This window comes from Schistocerca nitens, chromosome 3, assembly GCF_023898315.1.
Source record: "Schistocerca nitens isolate TAMUIC-IGC-003100 chromosome 3, iqSchNite1.1, whole genome shotgun sequence".
Lineage (NCBI taxonomy): Eukaryota > Metazoa > Arthropoda > Insecta > Orthoptera > Acrididae > Schistocerca > Schistocerca nitens.
The window spans coordinates 859,834,109-859,855,201 of NC_064616.1; the positions used below are offsets into that span (position 1 = coordinate 859,834,109).

A 21,093-nucleotide genomic window follows, 5' to 3' on the forward strand; every position below is an offset into this window, starting at 1 on the left:
AGGAGTATGTAAAAAACAAAAGTATCCTGGATGAACCCCTAACATCTCTAGAAACGTGATGATGATGATGATGTTAAAGGGTAAACCATCTCATCTCTTGCGCTGAAATAGTGAGAAACTAAATTTTTTCGTATTAGTGCAAATTTAAGAAAACCAAGATTTGTTGAACCATCTTGAGCGACTAGAGCTATGTACGAGACCAAGATACGAACACGCAGCTATTCCCCTCGGAAGCAGCTGCCTAGCGTCCGAATCATTCTATCACTCATTAAGGAACGACCCGAAGCTTGAGTCTACCTATATTTCTCAGATGTTTTTTCGAATTTCCGCAGAGACTACATTGCGCATCTGGGAGAATGGTAGGACTGACGGTTTGAAAATCGACGTAGGTCCGTGGGACGCACATGGATGGCTCAAAAAGTAGACCGTAGACCACGACTGACGAAAATTCATATCCTGATCCGTTCCACCACGCACTTTTCATCCACACCACACTACAGAGTCAAACATACGCATTACAACAGAAATATGTTTATAAGCATTGGGTGCGGATCATTTACATCAAACTAGAAGAAAGTTAATATAAACATATATCTGGAACGACTTGCTCTTTGAGTTGTCAGCGAAGGGACATTTTGCAATGCTCTCTAGTGAGAAACTCACAATAAATGTTCAAAACATCCATTTGCTGCTTCGCACTCAAGCTGAAGCACCCACCGGATCATGGACAGCCTCATCCTTTCAAACAACCCCAGATAGTATTGAACGTTTTGCAGACTCCCGTCATAAACTGATGAAGCGTCTGAACATTAGGTACAACTGTTACACAAACCAGTTTTATGTGGCTTCATAGACAATATTGCCAAGGACTGCAGTTGGGAAGGACTGCAGTTGGGTGAACGTGCAGCTCATGGAAATGCTCTTAACCATCCGTCGTGGTAGATATCGTCCAGAGAATCTCGAACAATGTGACTGAAATATGCTGGAGTCCCAACATGCATAAACGACAAACTTCTACATGTTTGCAGGAGCACACCCTGTGCCAGGTCTGTAAGAGAGTCTATGGGCCTACCAGACAATCATCTACAGTTCCAGTGTACAGGTTAGTCTTGAAATTGCTACTGATGTTTTACTTAAACCGTGCCACGAAGATTTTCAGCTGACGCTAAATACTGTGTGAATGCGCTCGCATGTGAAAGCAAGTGGAGGACATTTTACGTTGTTGGGAATTTCTGGTTTGAGAATGTTGTGGAATATGCTTTCAGTGATAAATCGAAATTGAGGAATTTTCAAATGTATATCTTTATTCGCTTTTTTCTTGCTTTGGTGTGAATAATTTGGCCCCAGAGATTATAGAGGTGGTTCTTATACATTCTGTACGTTCTGGGAGCCGTACGTTATGCCAGAAGTGTATTTGTCATTGCAAGGAATCACAGTCGAACGTATGACTTACAATTCCAACGTTACAGAAGTAGTCTACTTTTTATCGATGGCGCTACAGCTGCTAGCACAATGCAATTTAGTCACAGAAAACGTCTCCCATCTGACATTTGTTGATTAAAAATATTGTCTCGACAATCAAAATTATTTAGGCAAAGTTTTAGTGAAAAGAATGCTGTTGAAAACTAATGCAAGTAAGTTCGTAAATTTTTACTTGCATTGGTAACAATATTTTTCAATTTCATTTCGACAGGCCTGCAATTAAAATCATTTCCATAGATAAGATTTTGCAGTATGCCTTTGGGGCACACGAAACGGAGCAAGAAAGCAAGTGGAAAACTTCCATCATTATAATAATTGTGTCGAATAAGTGATAAATAATGGAAAAGGTGAACTGCTCACTGGTCTTGTAGTCGAATCATTTAACAATTCAGATTTACTTTGTGATTATTAGGTCATTTACTTTTCCTTCGAATTTTATATGTACACATTTGAGTATGAGTTCATCCGTTAAACTCTTAATTGTGGACGAATTGGGTGAAGAAGGTTGGTCATCGTATATGACGTAGTTGGACAAGTAACTATATATATGAATTAAGAAAAAATAAAGAGAATAAATCGTGTAGAGCGTATTTAGAGTATTGAATGTATTGTAGCTAAGACTTATTTTAGACACATAAAATGGCTTGTTTTCAGAAAGCAGTAAATAATTAAGCTCCAGAAGGTTGGGTAATTTATTTTGTTCTGTGGCTGTTACACCATACGTGAATGCCACGGACATTTTTACAACTGAAGAAGTAAAAGCACAGCGTCACAGAAACGGATGCGTCCATCTTATTTCAGAAATGAGTTGTGCGAATGTTACTCTTATTTACACGTTAAGAACTCTTACGGTCTTGCCCTATTGACTATTACTGTCAGTAAAAGCCACAAATAAATCTCAGTATCATGTTTTTACTCTTCTTAGTAACAAATAAAATGTAATATCGTGGAACAATATCATGCTCAAGCTACTTTCGAATGTTCAATGTCGCCGTAGAAGTGAAGGGAGTCCAGAAGGAAACAAACATACACAATGAATTTTTGTTTCAGAACCTCATAACACGCGAAATATGAAACAGAATGTGACTAAATTTCACTTTTGTAAATGATGCTATTTCAGGACCAGCACCACTCGTTCGCATTAATCCTTCAGACTACCCAAGTGGCTACTACCGCACGAATGTCAGTCTACCTCGCGACCAATATCCTAACGGCTGGAAAAAGGGGTCCAAAGAGAAGCCTGTTCCAGGAGATGCTTGCATGCCCTTCTGGATTGCCGCCTACAACAAAAATGATGAATTACTGTACGATAACTGCATTAAAATCCGGCCTACTTGGATGGGCGATCACAGGTAATGTACATAACTTCTCTGTGTGCGTGCATGAGTGACTATCTTTCCCTGTAGTGATGTTACGAAGCCACTGCGGCTACTTTGAGCGATGCTATACGGTTTCATGTAAATTCTATCCTTGTGTCAACGACAAACAGATATAATTAAATGATTAATCTCAGAATACAATAAGATGAAGTATGTTAACTATTAGTCAGAAATTATTTTGCTTTATGTTAAGCAATAAGTCGTTCAGTTGTGTTAGCTTAACTGCAACGTGTACGGAAGTTAAATATTATTGTGCTTCTTATTTGATACAGTAAACCTTCCCAGTACAATGACCATGGAGTATCTGTTACGTTTCGAGAAGCACATTCTCTCAGATCATCTTCTAACGAAGAGTCGGTGCATCACAATTCATTTCCTAGTCATTAAGTCGAGGCGAGCACTTAAATTCAGTAGCGGTCTATGGGAGCCATGTGCGTCGGTGGTCCGTTGACCTCTGATGTGTAATGTTACGCCACTTCCAATCAAAGTTGTCATGTTGTGCTGAGGACAAATCCTTTTACATAAGGTTGTTTGACTATCTGAGTCCTGCCTTTGTTCTGCTACAGTGGATGCGGTAGGATAACCGGCTTGATTTTCACACAGTCTGCTTTCTTCATAGATTTCTTGGTAATTGTTATCCTCAGTATCTCTCCTTGGGTCCATACCCGAGACAGGATTCGAACCTGCGACCGCAGCGGTCCCGCGGTTTCAGACTGTAGCGCCTAGAACCGCTCGGCCACTCCGGCCGGCTATCCTAAGGACAAACACACACACACACACACACACCCATGCCCGAGAGAGGACTCGAACCTCCGCGGGGACCAGCCGCACAATCCATGACTGCAGCGCCTGAGACCGCTCGGCTAACCCCGCGCGGCCACAATGGAGGTGAATGGATGCAGGTGATGAGGCTGGATGCTTACGTACGTGCCACCTGGAAAATTTGAAATTTGTGGTAAGGTCTTATGGGACCAAACTGCTGAGGTCATCGGTCCCTGAGCCTACACACTACTTAATTTAACGTAAACTAACTTACACTATGGACAACACAAACACCCATGCCCGAGGGAGGACTCGAACCTCCGACGTTGCGAGCCCGTGCCATTTGTCAGAGTCGTATCTAGACATATCAGGGGTTCCGTATCACTCTAACTGCGCATGCCCCGCATCATTACAGAGCCTCCACCAGCTTAAACAGTCACCCGATGACATGCAGGTCCATGGATTCATGAGGTTGTCTCCATAGCCGTATACATCCATCCGCTAGACTAGTCCGACCAGGCAACATGTTTCCAGTCATCAATAGTCCAATGTTGGTGGTGACAGGCACAGGCAAGGCGTAAAGCTTTATGTAGTGCAATTATGAAGGGTACACGAGTGGGCCTTAGGCTCCGAAAGCCCATATCGATGATGTTTCGTTGAATGGTTCGCACGCTGACACTTGTTGATGGCCCAGAAGTGAAGACTGCAACGATTTGCGGAAGGGTTGCACTTCTGTCACGTCGAACGATTCTCTTCAGTCGTCGTTGGTCCCGTTCTTGCAGGATCTTTTCCCGGTGCAGCGATGTCGGACATTTGATGTTTACCGGATTACTGATATTCACGGTACACTCGTGAAATGATCGTACGGGAAAATGCCCACTTCATCGCTATCTCGGAGATGCTGTGTCCCATCGCTCGTGCGCCAGCTGTAACACCACATTAAAATTTTTTTTTGGAAATTTGTAGTAAGTTCCTATGGAATCTGCTGAGGCCATCGGTCCCTAGGCTTACACACTACTTAGTCTAAGTTAAAGTAACTTACACTAAGGACAACACACACACCCATGCTCGAGGGAGGGGTGGGTGTGAAATCTTATAGGACTTAACTGCTGAGGTCATCAGTCCCTAAGCATAAACACTACTTAACCTAAATTATCCTAAGGACAAACACGCACACCCATGCCCGAGGGAGGACTCGAACCTCCGACGGGGGGAGCTGCGCGAACCGTGGAAAGGCGCCCTAGACTGCAAGGCTACCCCGCTCGGCGACCACGTTCAAACTCACTTAAATCCTGATAACCTACCTTTCTAGCAGCAGTAACCGACAATTGTTGTTTTATATAGATGTTGCCAACCGCAGCGCCGTATTCTGCCTGTTTACATATCTCTGTATTTGAATACGCATGCCTATACCAATTTCTTTGGCGCTTCAGTGTATTACCCCTACGCCAGACAAGGCTTCCGACTGTAGATACCTAGAACACCCATGCGTAGCTGGTATGGGTCGCTGGTTGTAACTAAAACCATCCGCTAATTCGTTCATAAAAGGTACTGGTGCTGTCACACATCCGTGGGGACATCCAAATTACACATGTGAAACCGTAGGAAGATGAGGGGTTAGCGTACCGTCGATAACGACCTCATCAGAGACCCGTAGAACCGACGGGAGGCAAACACTGACCTTTACCTGGACAGGTCTCATCTTGGGAAGGACGCGTAATATTACCACTAATCATTATAACTAGGGGCAATCCGTGGAGTGGCGATATACACTCTCTCCGTCATCAGAGAACAACACTCTGTGTCCACACGACGTAATTCACTATGATCAGCGTGTGATCATTCCTCTGTCCATTCTATAGGTTCATGGATCTAGTGTGCAAACAATACGTTTTACGAATATGAAATAATTTCCATAACTATTTCTGAGAATCTGTTACTGAACAACTACTGACCTGCTACCCTTCTTGCTGTAATCAGTCCAGAAGTAATCATTTTCACTGCGATTCTGCGGTTCTTGACTTCTCCACCAAACATCTCTTCTTGGAATGTCGAAAAAATTAGTTTAGACACTTAAGCATTTTCAAAAATAGTTGGTTCAAATGGCTCTCAGCACTATGCGACTTAACTTCTGAGGTCATCAGTCACCTAGAACTTAGAACTAATTAAACCTAACTAACCTAAGGACATCACACACATCCATGCCCGAGGCAGGATTCGAACCTGCGACCGTAGCGGTTGCTCGGCTCCAGACTAAAGCGCCTAGAACCGCACGGCCACTCCGGCCGGCAAGCATTTTCACCAACATTCTTCGAAGTACTGTAAGACGCCGTAACGATGCGTGCTGTCGTTACTGTACGTATCCAATACGTCAGAACATTACGTCCCACACTGCTCTGTGTACATGAAAGCCGAATTCGGCGTGCGCTATAAAAATGGAAGCTTCATGTCCTTAGTGATAACATGTTCATTTGTTTTCCGAAATAATACCTCGATAAACGATTAGATTTTGCCGGCCGGGGTGGCCGAGCGGTTCTAGGCTCTACAGTCTGGAACCGCGCGACCGCTACGGTCGCAGGTTCGAATCCTGCCTCGGGCATGGCTGTGTGTGATGTCCTTAGGTTAGTTAGGTTTAAGTAGTTCTAAGTTCTGGGGCACTGATGACCTCAGGAGTTAAGTCCCATAGTGCTCAGAGCCATATGAACCTTTTTTTTTTAATAAGATTCTCTTCGAGATGTATGTAATTCCGGTTTCATTTAAACAATCTTCTCAAAACATCGATGGGTCACTGATACAGAATTGAGGAACTCAGCTGTAGTTTAAATTTAAGCTAGCCAGCGAGACAGAAGCTCCTTCATATTGTTAAGATTTTCAAGGACATCTCCAAAGAAATGCCTGCAATTAGTTTAATGGAAAATTTAGCGAATGAGTTCAGGAGATATGAATTAAGACAGATTTCTTTCTCACAACTTACGTTTCCTACATAAGTAGGAAACGTAATATATCGTAAACAATGGTCTTCCCTCTCTGTAGTGCCACGTGGCCGTCCGGAACCCGGTCTTCTGGCGACCGTTAGTTCTCGTGAGCACCGTTGGCGGCAATCATGTACAGTGGCTACATTCCCACCAAGTGTTCCTGCATATCTCAGGAGAAACATCCAGCTCCTTGTAGCAATATTACATGACCTCTTTCAAACTCAGTGAGGTGCTGTAACGGCGTCTTTGTCACCTTAAAGGCATTCTCGAAGAACAACTCCCCACGTCCATTCTCAGAGTTAACTAATGCTCACGACCGTTAAGGAGTGTATTTAAAGCGCTACTAGCGCTGCTCTTATGCGATTGGCGCGAAACTGGAATGAACATCATCTTCCAGAAGTAGAAACACGCCTACCAACATTCGTTTATGTCGCACAACTACTTTTTGGTGATGCGATTTTTTTTTCCATGGGTGTAGGGTAATCATACCTAAGAGCGCGCAGTTAAGGAATAACCGCAAATGTCTGGGTTATTATCAATAGGAAAACAAAATCATTTTCGGTTTATATTTATTAACACAATATCTACATGTTTAGAAAGCTACAGCAGCAGAGAGGTAATACATTTATCGAACTTTTCAACATTCAAAAAACGGAAAACGCGCACTCTTTCGTTCACCTGCGCTTAAGAGTATGCAAACCATGCCCAAAGAGTACGCATTTAGCAAAAGCCACAAATGAACGCAATATCGCCCTCAAATGAAGAGCACGGTTCGTGCCACAATCTCCCACTCTCTGGAAACGCCAAAACCTATCTTTTCTACTCACAGCTTTCAGTCTTTTCCTTAAAGCAGACTCCTTCGTACCAAGAGTAGTGGCAACCTTTGTTTGCTTTCGCCATTTTGAATTCATTGTCTGGCCTCATTGAACAGCTCTTCAGTTTAGAAGAGCTTCCTGTCCGATTTTCGTACTTATTTTGAAATCATTCTGATACGAAACCTATCCTTCGCACTCCACAACGCACTCAAGAGGTACAAATTTGCAGTTGTGCCCTAAAGAGAGACCGAGCGACATGGCGAAGTGGTTAGCACACTGGACTCGCATTCGGGAGGACGACGGTTCAAACCCGCGTCCGGCCATTCTGATTTAGCTTTTCCGTGATTTCCCTAAATGCCTTCAGGCAAATGCCGGGATGGTTCCTTTGAAAGGGCATGGCCTACGTCCTTCCCCATCCTTCCCAAATCGACGGGACCGATGACCTCGCCGTTTGGTCCCCTCCCCCCAAATCAACCAACCAAACAACCAACCCTAAAGAGAACTCACCCACTCTTTGGGGACGTTATACGCGCGCTCTTTCGTACAGAAACAATGATTTCAAGCGAAGTCAACAGATGACAGGACACGTCACATTTGCAAGACATCTGGATGCAGTATGGTAGATTGAAAGCCAGTCTTTCAAAATGCAATCAAGACTTAAAGAGTACTGCTCGTATATTCTGTGTATAACTTGCACAGTAGAGAACCAGAACTACATTAAGAAAGCTGAAAAGTGATTCTCACTTGTTTCACTTAGGAAGTACAGGATTTATTCACAGAACTTCTACGAGGCGTTTCTGATACCACTCTGAACACAGCTACATAAGTGGCGGGCTGATCAGTTTAGTCAACTGTCAAGAAAACAAGCTGCGCTTTCTTTGGGACTGCGCACTCTATGATATATTTGTCTTAAATTGTGAAAAGTAATGGTCCTCTGTCACTCTCTTGGGGTACGACCAAAGTTATTTTTACGTCTGAAGATTTATCTCCTTTAAGAATGACATGCTGTGTCCTGTTTGCTAGGAACTCATCAAGCCACTAAAAAAAATGAGATTCCATACGGTCGTATAATTTTTTCATTGGGCGAAATTGTGAAACTGTATCGAACGCCTTCTGGGGGTCAAGGAATGCGCCGTTAACATGGGTGCCGGCATCTATTGCCTTGTCGGCCCCGTTGAGGAGTGAGCTGGGTTTCACATGATCGTTGTTTGTGCAACTCATTTTGATTCCTACAGAGGAACTATTTGGATTCCAGAAACGTCGTAATACATGAGAGTATAACGTAATCCAGAATCCTGCAACTGGGCGACGTCAGTGACATTGGCCTATAATTGTGTGCTTCTGTTCGATGCCCCTTCTGGAAAACGGGAATTCCTTGCGCTATTTTAAGATGCTTCGCCCCAACAGCGACCTCCTATTAGAAGAGGAGTACATAGTCTATGTAGAGTCATATAGGTATCCCATTAGGCCTAATCGTCTTTCCTCTGCGATTTTAATTGATTTTCTATCCCACGATAACCAACTTTCAAATGGCTCTGAGCACTATGGGACTTAACTTCTGATGTCATCAGCCCCCTAGAACTTAGGACTACTTAAACCTAACTAACCAAAGGACATCACACACATCCATGCCCGAGGCAGGATTCGAACCTGCGACCGTAGCCGACGCGCGGTTCCAGGCTGTAGCGCCTAGAACCGCTCGGCCACCCTGGCCGGCTAACCAACTTTGATATCTTTCATTTTGACGTTCCTGCTATGATTGAAAGAAATAGTCGCTGCACGGTCACCCTCAGTACAATTATTCCTCTTAAAGAAATTTAGTATATCGATATTTATGTCTTCTGCTTCTATGCCATTATAGTCACACACGTCATCCTCTGTTTCTATGCCATTATAGTCACACAATATCTGCACAGATAGCTTCAGCCTGTTTACTGGCTTAACTTCTGATAAAAACTTCTTAATATTTTCTGTCATATCTGAAGACAGAATTTTACTCGTATTTGCGAATTCGCATCAGCGCTTCTCACGTGGAGAACGAAACTCCTCTGTCCACGTCCTCTGCCACGTCGAAACCACAGTCAAGTACGAATCCAAAGGCAGAGTCGTCAGTGAAGTAGAACACATGGGACTAAAGGCATCTTTATTACTGACACCAACATAAAGCCAGAAAAGAACTGGCCTCCTGGACGGAGAGCGCATCTCTTTATACAAACATTGAATATTCCATAATATGTAAACATGAAATATTTCAAGAATCTCCCGAAAATAATAAATACTGAATAAGAAATAATTACTGGTGGTTGGGTTTGAAGTGTGACCCGCAGCAAGCCAGCCAGCAATGCTAATCGCTTACACTACACTGCATGAGCTGCAGCTCTCACCATTGCTTCCTCTCTTGGAGAAACAGCAAACCTAGGTCTAGGTCTTGTCAGTGGTCCTCTTTATGGTGGCGCTGGCGCATCTTCGTGTTGTGGTTGTATTGTTGAATCCTCTTCACTATGAAGAGCATGCAAGGTAGCCCCTCCCGTCGAAGCTTCGCGATAGTCAGGTGGAACTTTGGTTTTCATGAACCCCCCATAGTCGATTCGCGTCTCTGGACTATAGTTGGGCTTCATACAGAGTACAAAGACGTCACTCCGCTTTTGTCTTCTTGATGAAGGGTCGTAAATCTCGACTTCACACGTGATGTCCAACAAGCAACGAAGGATACGATACGGTCCCAAGTAGCGCTTTACTACTGTACCACCCCTTGAGGTTACTGAACAGCGACACAAAGATCTTTACCTGGCTGTTGGCTGTGCGGCTTAAAGGGTAGCTTGGCAAATGATCAGAATTCATTGGGAGGCGCCAATAACATCCACACTGCCTTCTGTTGCTATCGGGACATAATCGCTCTTGCTCGCACTCGACATATGCCTAGAGTTTTGGCAGCTTTTGAATTCAGCCAGGTGTTAGATTGGATCGATCACGACTACCTGGAAGGGGTTCTCCACAATATGGGGTACCCTGATACTACCATTGACGCCCTAATGTCTCCTTCATGGAGACTACAGTGCCATGTGAGAGCTGATGAAAAGGGCTATCTCTGTCAGACACATGATACAGACCTAAGCCGCCACTGCATTGTCAGAGGGTGAGGGTCTCGTACCTTATCTTTGAACAGCAATCCATGGCAAACATATGAACCCAATGCTGCTAGCACGCGGTGGACCATGGGTCGTGGAGTAGGAAGAGTCTGTGCATGTGGGGGATGCGTTGTACCATATACAGGGTTTTACAAAAAGGTATGGCCAAACTTTCAGGAAACATTCCTCTCACACAAAGAAAGAAAATATGTTATGTGGATATGTGTCCAGAAACGCTTACTTTCCATGTTAGAGCTCATTTTATTACTTCTCTTCAAATCACATTAATTATGGAATGGAAACACACAGCAACAGAACGTACCAGCGTGACTTCAAACACTTTGTTACAAGAAATGTTCAAAATGTCCTGTCTGATAGAGCATAAAACGTGATTTATCTGAAAAGACCCCCTACCGCCACTTAGTAGACATCCAACTGCGGTATCGGCATGCAAATTCCAACCATCATCAATGACAAACAGCAGCCAGCACGGATGCACGAACTTGACATCTGCTACATAGATCGATACGCAGGAGTGTTTGCTGACGGTCATTGAGGAGAGACTGTTAATAGCCCCTTGATTCATCTGAGTGGTCAGCTGCTCAACAGTTGCACATATGTTTGTCCATACACATCTCCACAGCTGTCATTCACCTCTGTCATCTATGGCCTGTGGTGAATCACAGCTGCCTCAGTGCCAGTTTTGCATAGCACCATTTTGCCACCCAAGGTATACTTTAAACACGGCAGCACGCAAACAGTTTATATGGTTAGCTGTTTCAGAAATGCTTCCACCCTGGGCCCAAAAGCCAATGATCATAGCCTTTTGGATGTCAGATAAATTGCTCCGTATCCCCATTATGGCGACAACAGCATCGTTTTCTGCTTTATATAGATGTTTGATGATCCCTGCACTGCTAGTGTTGCCACGTGCCATCTGTGAGTGGTTATTGAGTGTTGATGTCAAACACAGGCGGCGATCACATAAATGTGACTAGACTGAATATTTTTGCCTATGGTACATAAATTTCCAAATTTAATAGCTAACTTTAGAAGAACGAAGTAGTATTAAAAATAAGAGTCTAGAAAATGGCAAGGAATTATAGAACTTATGAATTCCTGGTACATTCAACACAGAATACTTTTCAGTTTGAAGGCCTGCTGACGTGGCTAGATTTGCGGCCTCACTGGTAACATTCCAGCCAGGTAAAGATGCATAAGCACAAGCTGACACAATTACTATTAACAATAAATCTCACAGTTTAGCAATTCACAGGTAGATCAGCATACTACAGGAAGCTGAGTAAGGGCAGATAGGCAGACAGAGCAGAAGACTCTTTACTATGAATAAATAAATATTAACAGACAAAAAGACTTTCTGAATGTATGGGAAATGCATGAAAGGAATAGCATTCCCCTCATTTACACATTTGTGTAGTTATGGCTTGCAGGCCAGTGTTACTAACGCAGTGCATAGTGAAATACTGATAACTATATGTGCACACTTCGACTATATATTATGTAAATTATGACTTCAGAGTTGTGAGAGCTTGTTGCTATTACAGTTCTTAAATTAATTATGTGATACAACTACCCCTCAAATTTCCTGATTTACTGGTATGATTTTGAAAGGCTAAATTTTTCTGAAATGCACTTGCTTGGACATTACTGGAATGATGAAACAATGAAATATTCACTGATGTAAACAAACTGTTATTATTGCAGCTCTGCAATAGAAGTTGGTAACATTCTCTGCTATTTCCTCTTGTATTTCATGTTAATTGGCTTTGGGATTTTTCAATGCCAATTTAAACAAAATACATCAGTTGACAAAGAGAGAAAATATCTGATCTCCAAACCCTAATGAACAACGTACTGTAAACAATTGACCTGTATCAGGAAGTGGTAGTCTATCAGGGATGCATGACTATTGAACATCAGACCTACCTATTGGATCTGCGTCTTTGAAGTCCAACCGCACATTCTCAACCTCTTAACCTTGTCTGATGTTACCTGCAGTGCAGCTGCTAGTATGTTGCACTCAAACATTTGAATTCCGATAATGAATGGTTCTAAGACAACAACACTTTGGGAGAGGTTGGTAAACATTTAAAAGCTGGCAAAACATTAATATATTGCTGAGGCCTGGTGTTCTTCAACTTCATAGGCGTACATTAGATACATCAGTTGGACCAAATTACTAATTGTTTTTATCGTGATTCTCGGAACTTGTGCAACTATAACTCCTTCCTGTCAAGACGACGCTACCAACAAAAAGGAAAAAGTTACTCACACCTGAAGTTAAAGTCCTAAGTTGCCACAGCTCTGCTATACTGTGTGACATATAATTCGTACACTTTGCCACATGTGACTTCAGACTATAATGACAGGATAGTTTAGAGAATGAGATTTTCACTCTACAGCGGAGTGTGCAGTGAGACAAGGTACTGGCGGAATTAATTCTGTGAGGACGGGGCGTGAGTCGTGCTTGGGTAGCTCAGTTGGTAGAGCACTTGCCCGCGAAAGGCAAAGGTCCCGAGTTCGAGTCTCAGTCCGGCACACAGTTTTAATCTGCCAGGAAGTTTTAGGATAGTTTAGGTTATGCTGGTAATTAATAACCTGATTCCCTACAAGACACAAAAATAAATTAACATCACTGTTGCAACCACATGGTCGTCAGTGATGATAAAATCACAAAATTGAAACAGTGAGCACTGGAACAGTCAAAGCATTCTACTTACCAACATGACTTTAGGGTGAGTATGTCTCACTTGACATAAACTAGCTCACTATCTGTCATCATCTAAGACTATGTATGCTGTCACAAGTCAAAATGTACTTTCTCAACACTAAAAAGAATTCACTTCCTTCACTACTTTATCTGATAAGGTGTTGTGTGACATCACAAAATCCATTTTAAGAATTAGTAATGCTTCTAATATTATACTAGCTTAAATACATGACTCCATTTGAGATAGTCTCAGAATGATATTTGCCAGAATTTCTCCCACCTACGTCAATCCGTAATTTCATCATGTACTATTTTTCCACTTCCTTTCTTTGCTCACTTACTCTTCCACAAGACTGCAGCAAAGGTGTGTCCATCCTTGCAATCTACGCAGTATTTTCTTTTAAGTCACTGTTAGTATTCCCCCGCCAGCAGTCGAAACTTCTCAATGCAATAGTCTGAATTCATGTCAGGCTGACTTGTGTTTTTATGGGCACCAGCACCTCCTCTCCTCAACAGTGGAAATCCACATTTGCATCTGGCTCACATGAATTTGTGTCATCAAGCTAAGTCAAAACTCAGTGTCTTATCATTCTTCACTCAGATCACAATGCAGTTTTTACTAAACTCAATGTAATAAAATTTTACTTACATCTATATATGATTCCACCTGATTACTTCTATATTTCATTATTTTACTGAAACAATTTATTAACACTGAGATGAGCATGCTCAGTGGAATGACATACCGCTGCCACATCTCATCCAACCCCATTAGTTTTAAATTATTTATGAATTTCGAAGAAGAATGTCATAAACTACACTTTCTGATATTGCTTCATCATGTAGATATATTTCACTTTTACTCACATTCTCCTAACAAAAATATTTTGCTGTAGTTTACAGACTTTGACTCTGGTGGTTCCATTTGCTCTGCAGTGATTACTGATCTGATAAGTTAGTGCAGTACTTGATACTAGTTATTGTGAGAAAAAAATAAACCAAGACTCACAAGGAGACCACAGTGTGATTGGATTTTCATATTTTTTAGATTTATAGTACATGAAGTTCAGAACTCAAATATCAGTTACCCGAATCACTTTGCTGAAACTCTCAAAAATTCTTGAGGAAATTGACTTTAGTGAATTAAAATTCCCTGAAAATTTTTAATGTTCAGGTGACCTTTGCAACAGACCATGTGGCTCATGTGGTAATACTGGAGGCTGGTAATTAGGTAGTTACCTTATTTTTAGTGAATGAAAATTCCTTAGAAATCTTCAAAGTATTTTCCCAAGAATTTTTGAGACTTGCATCAAACTGCTGAAGGACCATAAATAGAAAACGTTAAAAAATCTGACTGCAGGTTTATCTCATCATTAGAAATACCAATTATCTTGCTTATAAAATATATCTAATTTAAACTTTATTGTAATACCTCAGATTACAATGACCAGCTCTTTATGTGATGTAAGTACCTTTTTCACAGTTATTCTGTCATACTACCTAAACTTCTGACCCTGCTTCACCATACAGTTTCACATGTTTTGTTGGACTGGTAACCAAAAAGACAGCAGGGAGGGGCTCTCTGATTCACAGACATGGGTCAAAGGAGCATCTGCAACAATGTTTCCTCCTTCCTTGTGAATACCACCATTCACTCCAGTCCTTATTCCCCAACTCCCTTTCGCATCTGTGGGCTAGTTTCATAAATCTCAGAATCTTGGCCTCATAATGGAGACTGAAAGCCACCAATTGCCTAACTGTGTAAAAAAAAGTTTCTGACATAGACTCAGGATTCATAATTATATTGCTCTTTTCCAAATAGTTTTGAAATGCCCTTACTCATGATTGTGAAAACATTGGAAGCTAACCATTATTACTCATAACAGTTTACTCTGACCAGAGACTACCACTCATGACTCAGTCTACTTTCCTCAGTTAGTTACCAGTACTGTACTCTTCTAGTTTGATCAGCTGCATTCTTACATTCTTGATGCATATGCTACATATACTTAATCACTAGACCTTTATACATGTACACAACTTACTCTATCCTTTTTCTGGTGCTAGTGGCTTTTCAGTCTTTATTTCATCTTTACAACCTTAGAACTAAGCATATTAAAGAACTTAACAATATTCTGGTGGTTGATGCATTTCAGTCCATAGTTTACCAAAAACATGATATGTGATGGCTTCTTTGAGTAAATACGTATTATTATGGTACCATATGTTGCTTTGTGTCTGTTTCTCTAGCCTACTGCATCATGTTAACTGATTGATCAATTGTTTGTGACACAAAGCACTCAACTTTTTGACACAAGAACCTCATCCATGTACACATTATACATTTCATACTGTTACCTTAGTTTCAAGCTGCGTTTCCTTTAGACTTAGTCATTTACATTTCTCGTGCAACCTTCACAACTTTCTGTACTTATCTTTTATTTACTTGACATATTCTCTTGTGATTTCAGTAACTTTCTTGGTATTTACTTCATGAAAATTTCTCTGATACTGGAAAAGACACAAGAAAAAGCAGAGATGAAACTTCCTGGCAGATTAAAACTGTGTGCCCGACCGAGACTCGAACTCGGGACCTTTGCCTTTCGCGGGCAAGTGCTCTACCAACTGAGCTACCGAAGCACGACTCACGCCCGGTACTCACAGCTTTACTTCTGCCAGTACCTCGTCTCCTACCTTCCAAACTTTACAGAAGCTCTCCTGCGAAACTTGCAGAACTAGCACTCCTTTCTTTCAGGAGTGCTAGTTCTGCAAGTTTCGCAGGAGAGCTTCTGTAAAGTTTGGAAGGTAGGAGACGAGGTACTGGCAGAAGTAAAGCTGTGAGTACCGGGCGTGAGTCGTGCTTCGGTAGCTCAGTTGGTAGAGCACTTGCCCGCGAAAGGCAAAGGTCCCGAGTTCGAGTCTCGGTCGGGCACACAGTTTTAATCTGCCAGGAAGTTTCATATCAGCGCACACTCCGCTGCAGAGTGAAAATCTCATTCTAAAAGCAGAGATGTTCTATACAGCTCAGGTGCATACAGTTGCCCAGCTGTGAAGGCAGGAAACCCCCTACACTTTTCAGTTAGGATAACGCTTCTCCGCTATGATAACACTGCCTCCGCCATCATCCATTCACCTACCTTCAACTGATCTTTCTGGTTTCCTTTCTGGAGGATAGTTCCTACTTTCTTTTTCAGCTTCCCTTTTAGCTCTAAAACAACATAAACTTGTATTTATTACTTCTTTCTTGTTATTGATTTTGGCCCTATGCTGAAGTTCAGAGGTTCCCATAACTGGCTCCTTTTGCTGCAAAAACAGTATTACAACTGCCTTTCCTTCAACATACATTTTTATACAGCAGAACTCAAAATTTACATTACAGCAATACAGATTCAGGAAATTTAAACCTATAATCATGTTCACACTGAGTTTTGGAATAATTAAAAATATGTGCTCTATAACTACATCCTTAAATTACATAGCTAGTGTTAATTTATGATGGATTGCTTTGGACATCTTCCCTCTAGCTCCAAAGAATTTAATATTGGAGACCAGCTGTACCATCATGTCCATTTTGCTTGGCAATGCTGTCAGATATTCTTGTGAAATTGCTGATATCCCTAAACTGCTGTCAACTATTAACTCACTCTTCAAACCACTTACTGCTGTTGTTACAATAGCATTTACATCATCTGCAGTGTGTTCATTCTTCATGTAAAAAATCTTTAATTATGGATTTTCTGTCAGACTTGGGTATAGCTATCACATTTTCCATCTTTACACTTCATACAGGCAAACATTTTAAATGCCTAAGTATAACATCATGAAGCAACAATTCACAAAGGTGCTGGGATTCATCACACTTGGCCTGGGAGTCTAAAAGCATTGCATGATCGCTTTCCAATCTTAAGGGCAGTTCATTTTCAGAATGTCCATGAGATACAAATAGATACTGTTGCTTCCCTTCAAAGGCCCTCTAGTGGTCTTTACTGTGCTTGCTTGTTCACATTCTCTCACAGTTTTTAAAACACTGTTCTGGAGCCCAAAGCTCCTCCACTTGCTGGCTCAATGAATGGTTACTCCTTATTCTTACTGTTCCAGTGTGTTCCTGTTTGTCCAACTGTCACACAATTCCACACATATCAGCGGTGTGAAATTCCTCAAGAATATCATGATGCTTTCAAAAATGGTTCAAATGGCTCTGAGCACTCTGGGACTCATCTGCTGTGGTCATAAGTCCCCTAGAACTTAGAACTACTTAAACCTAACTAACCTAAGGACATCACACACATCCATGCCCGAAGCAGGAGTCGAACCTGCGACCGTAGCGGTCGCGCAGTTCCAGACTGTAGTGCCTAGAACCGCTTAGCCACTCCGGCCGGCTCTTGATGGTTTGAAGGACTGCTGTGAAGGTGATGCTGTTCTGCACACATACTTGGTGCTGTGATCTTGACTGTCCCCCACTCCTCGAGGCTACCAGTCATGCTCTTGATAAGGTTGCTAGAACACCCAGGCAACTGCTGAGCCAAGCTGGTCAGTGGACCTACTTCACCACTGACTGTTCCTCCTTACCACCAAGTTCAGTTGTAATGTCTTATATCTGCACCTCGTTTATACTTATTACTTGATGTTTGTCTGCCAGTTTTCTATTTAAAATTGGTAAATTGGGTCTCATTGTGTGGCTGATCCTGTTCTGAGACACTGTCCAGTATAAGGAGCTTTGTGGAATATGGTCATTGTCATATTCCACATTATCATCGCAATGGTTGCTGCTCTGCCACCTGTTGTGTGCATTTCGCATGTGACCCCTACCTCGCATAAGATGCACCAGCCTTCCACCATTCTGTGGCCCTACTACATGATCTTCTTCCTGCCATATTGGTCATTTAAACATTCTATTCATCTGATTTACCATGCATAATTCTCGTAATTATTGTGGAGCACTGCAATCAACTTCCAACCAATATAGAACAGTGAAATATGTCCTATAACTATCACAAACAGTTCTATAACCATGCCCACCTCCAGATACTCAATTTATTTCCACCAGTATTCACAGAACACTTTCATTGTGCTACTGTGTGCCTGAGACTTGTTGCTGCTGCAGAACTCTGTGAGTAACTCTTGTCAAATTTTCGAAGACCAGTGGTCTTTTCTTTGAACTCATTTCAATCCTTACAACCTTTAGCCACATCATTTGCCCACCTAATGGCGTTGCCTCTGCAGTGTCCTGCTTCAAAAGAAATTCATTCTTCTGCTGACCAGGGCACTCATAAAACATTGATAAATTCCTGTATGAGTAGTTTCAGATGTACATTTACAAGTGGCTTGTAATAATTAAATTTAAAACACTGAATAAATGCAACTTCAGCTGAAGTTAACAGATGCATCCTGTAAAACATTTCTTGACAACATTGAAATCTCCTTGTCAGTTTTACCAGTTACTCATCAACTATTCTACTATGTGCCACCTGCTCTGTTTGTATTGACTCATGTGCTGTTCACTTAGTGTCCAGCTTGCAACTCGTCTTGAGTGCATGTTTCTTAAAACTAGTGCTCTGATCAGATGTTACCTTATTACTGATATTACTTCATTCTTTGACCATTGCCTTCTCATGTTCTGAATACTTTAGCCTGGTGTACTCAGTGAAAGTGTGGTAGACAGCTTCACCAGCAACCAACTTTTTCACAGTCTTTTCTTCTGGTTCATTAGCTCATTCATGGCAATTTTTGTGTACTGTGCTAAGATCTGAATCTACTTTTGAAACTACGTTTTTCAACTTTGTGTCAGCCTGCTGCTCTAATCATAAGTGATGTAGGGTGAACTGTTGTTAAGTGCCATGCTTTACATAATGATTTTAATTTCAGTTGACATATGATCATCGACCTCATCAGTCTCTGTTTCTAAATTGGAATTGACATTTGACCTTGGCTCTTCATTACTCTGGCTGATTTCATTTGACAATTCCTTCTTGAGGTTACCTAAGGTGTCAGTTAGCAACAACAGGAAGACATTTTTCCCTCTGACTTTACCTCTGGAGCCAACTGTTCTGTTGCTTCATGTGTCATTTCTTGAGTGTCATCTATACTTGCAGGTGCTGAATCTCTTAGATTGATTTCCACTGGTTCAGGTTTCACTGGTTCTAATGGTACAAATCTTGGAGATGCTAACGCCATTTACTTTTCCCACACTACTCTGGTTGAGTGCACATAAAGACTGAAAATGTCTGTACTACTTAGCTTAGTCTTAATTCTGTCCATGTCAATTGCACCCTATGTTTCATCTGGTGAAGTGGAATCTGCTGGGATTTTTCATTGTTAGCCATTCTGTTCTGTAATGTCACTAGCATGCCAAACAGCACTAAAGAATAAGAGAGCTTAGCTTCTGAAGTGTTTAGTGTCATGTCATCTGTCACTGTGCCAGCTGTTTCCCCACTGAGCTGAGTGGCTATACCGCTACTTTGTGCCACACTTTCTTGCCACTGCCATGTCCACCTTCTATCATCTGGGGTTACCTGTGGCCATGCCTTGGCAATGTTATCAACATCAGCTGAAGTGCCCCGCCCCTTACCTCACTCTTTCTTCCTGCCACTAGGAGGATGCTTTTTGACCTCCATCTCGCACTGCTCAGTATTGTGTTTACAGACTCAAAACTTACTCTTGAAGAGTGTGTTATATGCTACATACTTGGCTGTTAATTTTACATCATTGCATGCTATTATCTGGCACCACAGTGTACCATTCTGAAATATTTTCTATTACTTCCTATCATATTACAAGTTCTGAGTGCCAATTTAAACAAAACACATTGGTTGACAACAAGAGGAAATAACTGATTTCCAAAACCTAACCAGAAATGTGCCATAAACAAACAGCCTGTATCAGGAAGTGGTAGTCTAATATGGGCGCATGACTACTGAACGGTAGACCTACCTGTAATCTCTTTGTCTTCAAAATCTGACCACACGTCCTTGACCTCTTAACCTTAAATGATCTTGCCTGCAGTGCAGATGCTGGTACATTGCATTCCCACATTTGAACTCTGATAATGAATGAGTCTAAGACAACACTTTGGCAGAAGTTGGTACATCTGTAAATGAATAACAGACAAAGACATTAAAATCTTAATTTATCAGAATTCTTGGGACTCACACAAGCACAACTCGTTTGTCTTCACATGAAACTACCAGTACAGATGAAAAAGTTACTCGCACATGAAGTTAAAATTCTAAGGTGCTGTAACTCTGTTTTATTGTGTGATATGTGATTTATGCACTTTACCATGCAAGACTTCAAAATAAAACACCAGGATGATTTAGGATATGCTGGAAAATAATAACCAGATATCTTCCAGTATACAAAAATAAAGTAACACCCTATCACAACCAGTTGATCATCAGTGATGATAAAATCACAACTCTGAAACAGTGAACACTGGAGTAGTTAAAGCATCCTCCTTACCAACATGTGTTGGGGTGGTTGAAAAGCACCAACTGTAGTCTTTGTCACCTCTTTGGTAGCACATCTGCCTGTAGACTTGAAGCTGAAAGTGGTATTCAGTATTTGACAGTGTTTCCTCAAAGAAAGTATACTCAACACCATAATTTAGGCTGTACCTTTCCATGCATTTGATTCACCTCTCAGTTATACCAGCTTTTCCTACTTCATGAAAATATTAGCACTTACAGTCTGCTTGGTACTGACAAATAACAAAACGTTCAGTGGCAGAATTACACCAGGATGCCCAAGTGAACCACTATCTCCCAATCAGTGGTGGCTCTAACAAGTCATTAAATGAAGTACCATAACTAAGCAAGGCACAAA

General features: G+C 41.6%; 1 protein-coding gene across 1 annotated transcript in view; it reads left to right on the top strand.

Moving 5' to 3' along the window:
* LOC126248891 (variant-surface-glycoprotein phospholipase C-like) overlaps positions 1-21,093 on the top strand; it is a 67,620-nt gene that overhangs the window by 12,075 nt on the left and 34,452 nt on the right. The window contains exon 3 of the mRNA XM_049950352.1: positions 2,603-2,834. Within this exon, the coding sequence (XP_049806309.1) occupies positions 2,603-2,834 (232 nt within the window). The remainder of the gene's footprint in view (positions 1-2,602; positions 2,835-21,093) is intronic.